The sequence below is a fragment of the Cebus imitator genome, unplaced genomic scaffold (genome assembly GCF_001604975.1).
Source record: "Cebus imitator isolate Cc_AM_T3 unplaced genomic scaffold, Cebus_imitator-1.0 Scaffold979, whole genome shotgun sequence".
Classification (NCBI taxonomy): domain Eukaryota; kingdom Metazoa; phylum Chordata; class Mammalia; order Primates; family Cebidae; genus Cebus; species Cebus imitator.
The window spans coordinates 53292-66025 of NW_016108294.1; the positions used below are offsets into that span (position 1 = coordinate 53292).

Genomic DNA, 12734 nt, shown 5'->3' on the forward strand with positions numbered 1-12734 from the left:
AAAAAAATGGAAAGTTGTTGATGACAGCTGAACCTAGATCCAGCAACCCCTGAAAATCTACTTTTCAGTTACTTGAGCCAATAAGTACCCCCTCTCCATCTTTTTTCTTTTCTTTTTCCTTTGTCTTTTTGCTAGTTTCCCTGAAGATTCAGTCTCCATTAGGATTTTCAGGGCAAGCAAAAACTCCATCCTCACACATACACAGGTTTTCCAGTTTCAGGAACATGGGCAGACCAGGGCCAACAAGGGACATGGGAATCGATCCAGGGAGCATCCCCTCCCCAACACCCTCACAGCCTCTCCATACTGATGCTGACGAGTTGAATGTTAGTGTGGTCCGAGCCGAGGGGGTTGGTGGCTGTGCATGTGAAGAGGGCGTAATCCTGGGCTGCAGACACGTTGGCAATGGTCAGGAGGCTGCTGTGGACACCACCCTGGTGGTAAGTGTGCTCCGTGTACCTAGAGAGAAGGTAGGGCACCACTCACCCATCCATTCACCCAACCACTTAGGCTTGGAACCATCTATCCATCCATCTATGCATTTAGCCATCTGCCCATCAATCCATTCATCCATTTATCTTTCCACCCACTCCTCCATTCACTCACTCATTCCTCCACCCATTTGTTTTCCTTCTCTGCACCCTTCTCTGCAGGGACTCAGGGAAGGGAAGTGGTGCTGGAGGTCCAGACCTGGGGCTGGAGTGCTGCCTGGCTGGGCCTGGGCTCACCTGGGATCCTGGAGATCCAGAGGGTCCCCGTTTTTGGTCCAAGTGAAGACGATATTGGGGACACCTCGGGCACGGCAGTGGAGGGTGGCAGAACTGGTGCTATCTCCAGCTGCAGCCACTTTAGTTAGGGGGGTGGGGTGCTCCACCTGGGGGGCAACTGGAAGGGGATGGGGAGTCAACATGGGCTATGTGGAAGACATGCGGCTGTGGGTCCAGTGGCAGGTCTTGAAGTCAGGTGTTTTGGTGTTACCCACATCTGACAACAAGACGGACCAGCCCTCGTGCTGGAGGCAGCACCCCGTTGTCCACGATGCACTGGTAAGCGCCAGCCTGGGTCAGTTTGGCATGGTGAATCCGCAGGCGCCCCGTGGGTCCCTTGGATATCTTCTCCATGTCATCCAGGCTCTGGTCCTCCTCATCTTCTCCCTGGAGGCCCAAGACTCAAGAGTTGGCCTCCCATTCTAGCCCCAGATCCGTCACCACCCAAATTGCCCTTTCTGTAGCCTCATTCTCCCAGCCACAATCACCCTCCACAGAGGTATTGAAGAAAAAAGGTGGATTTACCCAATCCATCTTTTCATCCACCAATCCAGGCAACCACTCACCCAACCACTTATGCTTGGAACCATCTATCCATCCATCCATTCATTTATCCATCTGCCTATCTATCCATTTATCCATTAATCCTTCCATCCACTCATCCATTCACTCACTCATTCCCCCACCCATTTGTCTTCCTTCTCTGCACCCATGTATCCACCCTTGTAGCTCTCCACCCATTCACACAAATATTCCCTCATGCTTGCACACCCATAAATACATACATCTGTTCAGCCATTTACCCATCTACCTATTTATCCATCTCTCCATTGATCTATCCACCCATCAATTCATCCATCATCTTTCCATAGATATCTTTCCTCTGATGGATGGTAGATCCACCCATCTACCCTTTATCCACTAATTTTTCTCATTCAATCATCTTGCCACCCAACCACTCACCCATTTATCCATCCGTTCACTTGTCCATATGTTCTTCCATCCACTCACTCATTCATCCACCTGTTCATCCACTTACCTATCTATTGACCCATCTATCCAAAATGAATGGATGGATGAGTGGCTAGACACTCACTCACCTGGCTGTCTAGCCATCCATCCATCCATTCATTTTGCCATTAACAGTTATTCGGTCTGGGAGCATGCCCTGATGAGCATATAGTTACACAGGGTCACACACATGTGGTCCCCACTCCCAAGGAGCTCACAGTCAAGAAGCCACAACCTCTTGACCCAATGACCTCCATTCACCAAAGGCTGAATCCTCACCAGTCTCTCCCAGCTGAACATGTCCGGGATGATGGGATTGGCATCAACGGTGCAGACTATGTCCACAGAACCCCCGACGTTCACCTCAGTGGGGTCCTGGAGGACACGGATGGTGGGAGCATCTGGTGGGAGACAGAAGTTTGGGGAAGGCGATTGGGCCCCAGGTGGGAGGGATGTCTTAGGGGTTCCAGGAAAGTAATGGGTGTGGACACAATCTGCCCTTGATACCAAGGAGTTGGAGGAGAGTTCTCAGGGTTAGTGAGGTTGTCTCCACCCACCACCATGCCTCTGTGATAGAGTGGGTTGGGTGGGCTTCCAGAATTGTGTGTGTGGGATGCTTCTACAGTGGGTTCCCATCCCTTATGGGAGCAGCTTCCATGTGTAGGTGGGCCCCGCTCTCTGGGCAGAGATTCTACACTGGGTCTCTCTAGTGGGAGAGGTTCCGGGGTAAGCATGGTTACACCTCGGCTGGGACTATTTCCAGAGGGGAGGGTTCCAGGATGGATGGCTATCCCTGGGTGGGCGGAGCTCCCACAATGAGGAGATTCCACGTTGGGGAAGGTTCCTTGGGTGGGTGTAGTTTCCGTGGTGGGCGGGGCTCCCAGGGCTACCCCGGTTCCCAGAGTGATGCAGAGGGAGGTGGGGCTCACAGTGCACATCCAGCCGCACCAGCGCTTCCGCGGTTCCCTCGGAGTTCTGGCAGTGCAGCTGATAGAGGCCGTCGTCCGCGCGGGTCACATTCCACAGCTGCAGAGCCCCGCTGGACAGGATGCGATGCCGGGGGCCGCCCGCTGGGGAAGGTCAGAATAAGGGAGCTGGCAGGCCCTCCCATCCCCGGGACTCCTCCCCATGCCCACTTCCCGCACCTGGACTGAGGCGATAGCCGCGGAAGGTCCAGTTGAAGGCCTCGGGGGCGGGGTTAGCAGACACGGACACGGGCAGCAGCGCCTCGCCTTGCTCCACCGCGGTCACCACCAGCACCTGCTCCCCTAGGAACTCTGGACGGTCTTCAGAGGGGGTAACACAGGGAGTCAAGATTGTTGTTAAGGTCAGGGTCAAGGACAGATTGGAGATCAGGCACAGGTTCAAAGGTTAAAGTTGGGGTCACGACCGGGTTTAAGGTTGTGGACAAGGTAACAAGTTCAGAGCTGAGCTCAGGGGTAAAGTTTGGGATAGATTAGAATACAGTTTAGGAAAAGAGTAGAAGTCAGAGTCAGGTTGAAGGAATTGTAAGAGGGGTCATGATACGGATCGTGGTTAGGAAAGAGAACAAAGGCAAGATGGCAGTGGGCAGGATAGGACTTGGCCAGCACCACGGGTCAGGATGAAGGTCGGGAGTTTCAAGTTTCAGGATGGGGTTAATGATAGAATGATAGTGTCAAAGTGAAGACCTGGGCCAGGCGCAGTGGCTCATGCCTGTAATCCTAGCACTTTGGGAGGCCGAGGCAGGAAAATCACTTGAGCCAAGGTATTCAAGACCAGCCTGGGCAACATAGAGTCAACCATCTCTATTTAAAATTAGAACTACAAAAAAATTAGCCTAGTGGTATGTGCCTGTAATCCCAGCACTTTGGGAGGCCAGGGCAGGAGGACTGCTTGAGCCCAGGAGTTCAAGAGCAGCCTGGGCAACATAGCGGGCCCCCCCCCGCCCCCCCCACATTGCTACAGATTGCTACAAAATATAGAAATAAACTAGCCAGATGTGGTGGCACACAGCTGTAGTCTCAGCGACTCAGGAGGCTGAGGCGTGAGGATCACTTGAGCCCAGGAGTTGGAGGCTGAGGTGAGCTGTGATTGTGCCACTGCACTGCAGCCTGGGCACAGAGGGAGACTCCGTCGAAAAAAAAAGGAAAAAATAGAAAAAAAGTGAAGACCCAAGGAGTAGTTTAGGGTCAGGAAGGCATCAAGAGGGGCTTTCTGGCCGGGGCACATACACAGCACGTTGAGGCGATAGAAGGAGCTCACGGTTTCGCGGAGCTCGGCGCTGTGGGCGCGGCAGGTCACGCGATGGCCATGGTCGCGGGATGACACTAGCAGAAGGACGCTCCTGGCTGCGGCAGAGCCTCTGAACGGCGCGCTCCGGGGCGAGGCGGCCACACCCTCCAGCCTGTGGACCCGTCCGTGGGTGGTGGAATCAGGCCAGGGCTGGGAGCAGAGCCAGAGGCTGGAGAGGGGCTGGAGAGGGGCTGGAGGGGGGCAGGACACGCGTGGAGCGGGCTAGGCCAGACCAGAGAAGGGGATCCCTCGAACTCCCACCTCTCCCCTTCCTTGTCCCAGGACAAATTGACCGGCGGGTTGCTGCTGACGCTGATACAAGTCAAGTTTAAGGCGTCCCCCGGGCGCAGGGCAGATGCGTTGGCCAGGATCGTCACGTTCGTTGGGGGAACTGGGAGAGGGTGTTGGAGGAGCGAGACTCAGAGGTTCGGGGCGGCCTGGTCTGCGTCCACCCCGCCTGCACCTCCAGGCTCCGCCCAGTCTCGGGTCCCCCACAAGGCCCAGGCCCGCACCCCTCGGGTCCAGGCTTCTTCGCTGGGTCCCTACCCCACCTGGCTCTGGCTCTGTTCCCCTCCCCCACCCATAACGCCGAGCCCGCCCCTGTGGAGTCTGCCCCGGGCCTCAGCTGTGCGCGCCCTCCCTCACACTGCACCGCCAGCTTCGTGGACGCGCTGAGCTGTCCCGCCTTGCACGTGAACTTGGCCTGGTTGTCCGACGGCCCTGTGACCAGCACCAGCTCGCGGGAGAAGGTGCTCCCAGATTTCTCCACGCTGCTGAGCTGCACGCGCCGTGGCTCCTGAGGCAGCTGCGACTCCTGTGGCTGCCGCGACTCCGTCACGGTGCGCGAATCCTGCGGGCCGGGAGTGACTGGGGGCCGCGGGTAGCCCTGCCGCTTCCACCGACCCCCGACCCCCACCACCCCGCCCACTGGGTTGGTGCCGCCAGCCCAGACAAAGCCTTTCTGTGATAAGGAAAAGCACCCCCATCAGTGCCACCCGCCTAGGGCAAAGCGGTGGGGAGTGGAACTGAGCGACCCCCGCCCTGGAATCTCTCCTGCCTCCCCGGGCCCCCGTGCATGGCAGTTTTGGCGATCTGAATCCGCCTTCCGTCCCACGCCCCGCTCCGGCTCCGCCTCCGCAGCCACCTGCAGGCCCTCAGCGCACTCCTCAAAATCTACTTCTGCTGTGTTTACCCAACACCACGTGCTGGAAACTCCCTTGAAATTCCCAAGCCTTTCCCAGAATTCCTCAGTTCCTATTTATTTGTATATTTAGAAATGGAGTCTTACTCTGTCACCCAGGCTGGAGTGCAGTGGCACAATCTGAGCTCACTGCAAACTCTGCCTCCCAAATTCAAGCGATTCTTCTGCTTCAGCCTCCTGAGTAGCTGGGACTACAGGCGTGTGCCACCACGCCTGGCTAATTTTTTGTATTTTTAGTAGAGACGGGTTTCACCGTGTTAGCCAGGATGGTCTCAATCTCCTGACCTCGTGATCCGCCTGCTTCGGCCTCCCAAAGTGCTGGGATTACAGGCGTGAGCCACGGTACCCTGCCAGTCCCTTTTCTTAAAATTCCCCCTGTCCTCAAAGATTTCCTTTAAAATTTTCCTTAATTCAGTGTATTTCCGTAGATTTCTTTCTTTTTTTATTATTGCTGCTGCACAAATTAAACTTTCTATAGATTTCTGAATCTTTCCCGATATTGTATGTATGATCTCAGTCTCTTAGGTTCCTTTGTATTGCCCAGATTCTCAGCACTTCCCCAGAATTCCATCCAATGAAAATGAAATTCCATTGTCATTTCTATAATTCCTAGTCTTCCCCCCAAATTTGCACCTAGCTCCCTACCTTCTCATGATTTTCCCAGAATTCTGTCAGTCTTCTCTTTCATTTTAATGAAATTTAATTTTCTTGCCTCCAAATTCCAAGAATTCAATTTAGTATTAATGAATTTTCAATGGTCTGTGGAATTACCAGTTTTTCTCCAAATTTTCTAGAATTGTCTTTTTTACTGGGATTCCAAATCTTTTCCTAAAATAACTGACATTTCACCTGAATTCTGAGATTTTTCACCTGAATTTTCTTTAATTTTAATGGAATTCATTACCTTTTCTCTAGAATGCTTAATCTCAATTCAGAATTTCAATGTTTATCCTAGAATTCTCACTGTTTCCCCAGAATTTTCTTAGGATTCCATTTAATTCTCATGGTGTTTGTGTCTTTCCTGATTCCCTGCCAAACCTCAGAATCTCTAGTATTTTTCAAGAAATTTAATCTTTTTCCAAGGTTGCCCAAGACTCTGAAGGAGAGAAGGGGCCTGGTTCTTCCCCCACATTCCTGGCCACCCCCATAGCCCTGGCATGGCACCAACCTTGTACCAGATGAGGGAGGGTTCTGGGTTGCCCCCGATGGCCAAACACACCAGCCTCACCCGGGACCCAGCCCGGAGCTTCTGCCCCTCTGGGGGACCCTCAATCCACAGTTTCTGGGCGGGATCTGTGGGGAGAGGCAGGAAGAGTGACTTTTTCTCTGGGCTGAGTCCTGAGGCCTGGGGGCATTCCTGGGCCGGGGCAGGGGCTCACATTTTACGTTCAGGGTGAGCGACTTCTTAAAGGTGTCCTTGGTGAAGGCCTCACTGAAGGCCTCACATGTGAGGGTTAGACCATTGTCCTCCCGCCGCGCCAGGAATGTCAGGTTGGACATGGAGATGTGACCGCCATGCAGTCCCTGGCAGGGAGTGAGCTTCAGATGTGGAGACCGCAGCATCCCCATCCATCGTGCCAGAGGCCTGAGTCCATCCCAGTTGCAGGCAGGGACACATGAGACATCTCTACCTCCCCCTCTGTTGGACTCATGGTCCTCAAGGAGAAAGCCCTCCAGGCAGCAGGACCCACCCCCTTCGCAATCCACAAGTCATGCCCTCAACCCCCCTCAGCCCCCTCCATGCTCAGACCCAGGAGCCTGGCCCCCGCCTCACATCCATGACCGTCTCCTCCGTGGGCAGCAGCTGCCGCCAGCCCAGCCACCATCGTAGCAGGACCCGCGGGCGACTGGACTTGCTGACACAGGAGAGCGTCACATTCTTGTTCTCAGTCTGGGAGGCAGATCCCAGGATAATAACGGAACTAGGAGGAACTGCAGGGACAGAGGGCAGACACTAAGCTGAACTGGATTTCTCATGGACCAGCCCCAACAGACCAACAGAGGACTGGAGACAGATGCTGAGATCTTTGGTGTCCAATAGGCATAATTTGGGGGTACACACATGGTTCTCTGGGGGCACGGACTGACAGGTGGGCAGCTGGCTCTAGGACTCACAGGTGACCTGCAGTGTGATGCCGCGCTCCTGGGTCCCTGCAGACACACTGTTGTGGGCCTCACAGCTGAGTCGCGCTCCATGGTGTTCTGGCCTCACGGTCATCACCAGCACACTGCGGGCCACTGCCTGGGTGTGCTCTGTGCCCCACGCTGTGGACACCGGCTGGCCATTCTGGAGACAGGGATGGGCCTGGGCCAGCTCAGGACCAGCTCCCAGACCCTGCTGTCCCCCCCGTCCCCATACCCGCGTCTGCCCTCACCTTCAGCCACTGCAGTGTGGCTAAGGGATTCCCCCCTCGGGCCACACACGGCAGCTCCAAGCTCTGTCCTGCCCGCACATGCCCCTCATCCTGGCCTGGCCACTCGATGACAGGGGGTCCTGGAGGGACTGGAGGATATCAGTCACTCAGTGGGCCTGGAGTAGCCCATCCACTCTTTCCAGGCTCCACAACCTACCTTTGAACCCCCATGTTTCTCTGAGTGCCTGAATTTCCATAATCCCTGTGATCCCCACAGACCCCCACAATGCCCGCCCCCCATCCTCAGCACTTCTGGTTGTCTCAGTTCTCCACTTACACAGAACATTCATGGTGAATGAGGCCTTGATGGGGGTATCCAGTGCTGGGCTAGATGCCTCACAGACCAGCAACTGCCCATTATCTGAGCTCTGGGGTGTCACCCTGGGATGAGAAGTTGGGGTTCTGGAGTCAGTCATCATCTGAAATTTGGGGAGTCAGGGAGAAGAGGTAGGGATGCCACTTCTGGGTCCCACACCTGGACTAAGTCCCTGTGCTGATCTCCTCTGGGATCTGGCATTCCATGGGAGAGATTTTGGGGGTGAGCAGTGAGAATTGGAGACGAGAGAGACCCACATCTGACCAAAACTTTAGTGCTTGGGCCTCTGGAACTGAGGTTCCCATGAAGTTTTTTTTTCCTTTGAGACAGAGTCTTGCTCTTTCACTGGAGTGCAGTGGCATGATATCGGCTCACTGCTACATCCATCTCCCAGATTCAAGCAATTCCCCTGCCTCAGCCTCCTGAGTAGCCGGGACTACAGGCATGCGCCACCAAGCCTGGCTAATTTTTTGTATTTTAATAGAGATGGGGTTTCACCATGGCCAGGATGGTCTCGATATCCTGACCTCATGATCCGCTCATCTCGGCCTCCCAAAGTGCTGGAATTACAGGTGTGAGCCACCGCACTTGGCTTTTTTTTTTTTTTGAGACAGAATCTCTCTCTGAATCTCTCTCTGACGCCCAGGCTGGCGTGCAGTGGCATGATCTCAGATCATTGCAACCTCCGCTTCTGTTGTTCAAATGATTCTCCTGCCTCAGCCCCCTGAGGAGTTGGGAGTATAGCACACTCCACCACGCCCGGCTAATTTTTGTTTTTTGTTTTTGAGGCGGAGTCTCACTCTGTCACCAGGCTGGAATGCACTGGCATGATCTCAGTTCACCGCAACCTCCGCCTCCTGGGTTCAAGCAATTCTCCTGCCTCAGCCTCTCAAGTAGCTGGGACTACAGGCACATGCCACCATGCCCAGCTAATTTTTGTATGCTTAGTAGAGACGGGGGTTTCACGATGTTGACGAGGATGGTCTCAATATCCTGACCTCTTGATACACCGACCTCGGCCTCCCAAAGTGTTGGGATTATAGGCATGAGCCACACGCTCAGCCTTAAATTTTGTAGTTTTAATAGAAATGGGTTTCAACATGTTGACCTGGCTGATCCCGAACTCCTGACCCCAGATGATCCACCCACCTCAGCCTCCCAAAGTGCTGGGATTACAGGTGTGAGCCACCATCCCTGGCCCCCATGAAGAAGCTTTGAGAGTCAGGGTGAAGAATTGGGTCCCAGATGTTTATATCTAGCCCAAGCTTCATGCTTGCATCTCTGTGGTCTGGGGTTCCCATGGGGAAAATTAGGGGTCAAAGTTAGGGGGGTGTTTCAGTTTCCACACCTGGCTGTGGCCTCCACGGTGAAGAGTTTCTGCTGGGATCCCTCGTTCACATTTGCAGAGATGTCGAATATTGTCTGTCCACCTTGGGACAACAAGAGGGCTAGAGGGGTTCTGGGGTCCCCATAAGATAGATTCTGGGGAGCATGGCCTGGAAGTCCTCAGGATGAATGTGATGCCCCCTTCCTCCTGGTTCTGGAGGAAAAGGGCCTGGGGCATAGCTGCATCCCCTCCCGACTTTCTGGACAGCCTGAATCCCAGTCTTCAGTGCTGGGTTCTGGGTCTCCTCTCTCTTGTCAACTCCTTGTGAGTTGTGCCATGTACCCTATCCCTCAGCTTCTCATGTCTGCACCAGCGCGTCTGCCCATATCTCTATCTGGGCCTCAGCCTTGTGCTGGATGCTGACCCCTCGATGTACCCTCCCATCCACCGGGTCCCATGCTGGCCTCAACATCTCCCCATACCTGCTCCTGGGTCCCCATCTCAGGGATGATGTCGTTTCTGGGGCCCTCAGAAGGGCACTGGTTAGAAACGCACCCTGTCGCCATTCCAGAGGCTTCTTGCTGCCCCCTGCTGCCCCGTTCACCCGCACTCACTCAGGAGAATGGTGATGTCAGGCGCTGGCTTCGCGTCCCCAGACACACAGCTGACCACATACTCCTGCCCAGCTACCCAGGTGACCAGAGTGCCTGCCTCTGGGGTCAGCTGGAGCACCTTGGGGGGAACTAGTGAGAAGGGTCTGGGGTAAGCTTCCAGCACTGAGAAGGATTTGAGGATTGGAGTTCGGTACCCAGGGGCTGGGAGAGGAGAGGCTGGGGGCTTGGACTCCTGGGTCCTGGGGTAGGATAGGGCTGGAAGCCCAGACTCGTGGGTCCTGGGGGTCTCTCACCCATACCCAAGATGGAGAGGATCACTCTGGGAGACAGGAGCTCGGGCCCTGTCTCGGAGCGGCCAACCTGGCACTCATACTGGGCATCATCGCTGAGGTCACAGGCCTCGATGTGCAGGTGGAATTCGCCTGCAGGGGGAGCCTGAGGTCATGGCCACAGCCTCCGCTGGTGGCTGAGGGTCTCAGGCTCTGATCTCTTACCTTTAGCAGGGTCCCCTTCCAGGCGGTACCTCGGGAAGCCTGGGATCCTGGGGTCGGGGCCCAGGAGCAGCCCATCTTTGGCCCACTGCACCGCACTGCCAGGGGTGCTGACCCCGCACTGCAGCTCCACTGAGGCCCCCTCCACCACCGTCAGGTTTTCGGGCAGGGCCCAGAAGCCCCGGGGAACAGAGGCAGGAATTGCCAACTGTGCCAGGCCTGGGGACACAGTGGGGTGCGAGGAAAGGGCAGAGGGTCTATCTAGGGAAGGCAAGTGGGAAATGGGGGCCACTCGGCACTGGGTACAAGGCTGAGATTCCACTCACCTGCAGTCAGCAGCTCCAGGAGCAGCAGAGGAGCCCTGAGCAGCGTCCCTTGGGCCATCGCCAGTCCCCCTACGGTGGCCCCAAAGGTGCCCTCTGCCAGCCACCTGAGTCTGTCTCCGGCTTCCTCTGGGCCCTTCTCTCTGTGTCTCTGCCTCCTGCCTTTCTTATCTCTCTTTCCGTCACTCTCCTCCCTGTCTCTCTGTTTTCCTCTCCCCCGTGAGTGTCTCTCTATCTCTGCCTCGCTGTCAGTCTCAATCTCTAGGTCTCTTTCTCTGTCTCTTTAAAAACCGTTTTTTCTTTTTTTAGAGACAGAGTCTAGCTACGTTGGGCAGGTTGGTCTTGAACTCAGCCTCAAGCCATCCTCCTGCCTTGGCCTCCCCAAGTGCTGGGATTACAGGGATGAGCCACCTCGCCCAGCCTGTCTCTTTATCTTTCCACCTTTCTCTCCCCGTCTAAGGCGTTTTCTCCCCCTTCGTCTCTGTCTTTTCCTGTCTCTGTCTCTCTCTGAGTCTCTATCTTCTCTCCTGCCACCCCTCACCCCTGCTTCTTGTCTCACTACTCACAGCCCCTCAAGAAGGACCCATGGCCCAGAGTCCAACAGGCCTCAGGAGCCCAGGAAAGCGATGAGGCTGATGCAGGCACTGGCAGAGTCGGCCCTGCTCTCTGACCCAGTGTGAGCTCATCCTCAGAGCACAGCCTCCCCCACGTGCCCTCCAGAGCTCCCAGATCCAGCCTCTGTCCAGCAGGCTCCTCCCATCCGGGCTGGAGCGGGAAATCCCCTGTCAGCACATGCCAGGCGCATTCCTCGGTGCCTCCCCAGCCTCCATGACCCAAGTCCTGGCTTAGGCTGGGAAAACGGGAGAGGTCAGATTTGGGTGGTCTCCCAGCTCAGAGGGGAGCAGCCAGCTGGGCTCTCAGCTCTTCCCTGCCTTGATACATGACCTTGGCAAGTCCCTTTCTTCCTTTCTTTCTATTTTTTATTTTTTATTTTTTTTCTTGAGATAGTCTTGCTCTGTTGCTCAGGCTGGAGTTCAGTGGTATGATCTTGGCTCACTGCAACCTCCACCTCCCAGGTTCAAGCAATTCTCCTGCCTCAGCCTCCCGAGTAGCTGGGATTATAGGCACATGCCACCATGCCCAGCTAATTTTTGTATTTTTAGTAGAGACGGGATTTTGCCACGTTGTCCAGGCTGGTCTGGAACTCCTGACCTCAGGTGATCTGCCCACCTCGGCCTCTCAAAGTGCTGGGACTACAGGCGTGAGCCACCGCGCCCAGCCTTCCTTCCCTTCTTGAGTAGACATCAGCGCTTCAATGACGTCAGGGATCTCTGCTGGGGAGTATGCAAGAGTGAGCATGAGAGGCTGGGAGCGTGTGGGAGAGGGAAAGTAACTGCGTGTGCACAGGGGTGTGAGAGTGGGGAAGGTGAGAGTGAATCGTGATCCGTAATAAGCACGTGGAGATTGTGCACGTGACAGTGTCTCAAGTGGGATTGCACGGGGTGTGGGCAGGAGTAAGAGGCAGAGTCCAAGTCTGCCAGCCCGCAGTGTGGGTGCAGCGTGAGCCCAGAGTGGGTGCCCTTTGGCAAGGACTGTGTGAGCTTTCTTCTGTCTCTTTTTCTTGCCCTCTCCCCCATCTCTTCTTTTCTTCTTTATACATATATGTGTGTGTGTGTGTGTGTGTGTGTGTGTGTATATGTATATATGTATATATATATCCCTCCCTCTGTCCATCTTGATTTATCTTTCTTTTTTTTTTTTTTTGTAGAGACAGGGTTTCATCCTGTTGGCCAGTCTGGTCTTGAGCTCCTGACCTCGTGATCCGCCCGCCTCGGTCTCTCAAAGTGCTGGAATTACAGGCGTGAGCCGCCGTGCCTGGCCTATCTTTCTTTCTTTTGAGATGGGATCTTGGTCTGTTGCCCAGGCTGGAGGGCAGTGGCATGATCATGGCTCACTGCAGCCCCAACTTAATGGGCTCAAGCGATCCTCCTGCCTC

The 12734-nt window shown here is 55.0% G+C and overlaps 1 protein-coding gene across 2 annotated transcripts in view; it reads right to left on the bottom strand.

The window, feature by feature from the left end:
• The window catches only part of NPHS1 (NPHS1 adhesion molecule, nephrin), a 27057-nt gene extending 15606 nt beyond the window's left edge, over positions 1–11451 (bottom strand). The window contains exons 1-20 of one of the 2 annotated variants that reach the window (XR_005198760.1): positions 10742–10926; positions 10419–10634; positions 10224–10346; positions 9925–10053; positions 9332–9413; positions 7945–8048; positions 7629–7756; positions 7369–7540; positions 7028–7185; positions 6633–6777; positions 6422–6546; positions 4698–4902; positions 4314–4443; positions 3992–4164; positions 2924–3064; positions 2708–2848; positions 2058–2179; positions 983–1154; positions 729–885; positions 308–459 (exon numbers count right to left, since the gene is read on the bottom strand). Coding sequence is in view for 1 of the 2 variants with exons in the window: in XM_017521206.2 (XP_017376695.1) it covers positions 308–459; positions 729–885; positions 983–1154; positions 2058–2179; positions 2708–2848; positions 2924–3064; positions 3992–4164; positions 4314–4443; positions 4698–4902; positions 6422–6546; positions 6633–6777; positions 7028–7185; positions 7369–7540; positions 7629–7756; positions 7945–8048; positions 9332–9413; positions 9925–10053; positions 10224–10346; positions 10419–10634; positions 10742–10799 (2833 nt within the window). In the remaining variant the exon portion in view is untranslated. Of the gene's footprint in view, positions 1–307; positions 460–728; positions 886–982; positions 1155–2057; positions 2180–2707; positions 2849–2923; positions 3065–3991; positions 4165–4313; positions 4444–4697; positions 4903–6421; positions 6547–6632; positions 6778–7027; positions 7186–7368; positions 7541–7628; positions 7757–7944; positions 8049–9331; positions 9414–9924; positions 10054–10223; positions 10347–10418; positions 10635–10741 lie in introns of both variants that reach the window. The other variant, XM_017521206.2, reaches the window with a different exon arrangement.
• Between the last annotated feature and the right edge of the window lie 1283 nt (positions 11452–12734).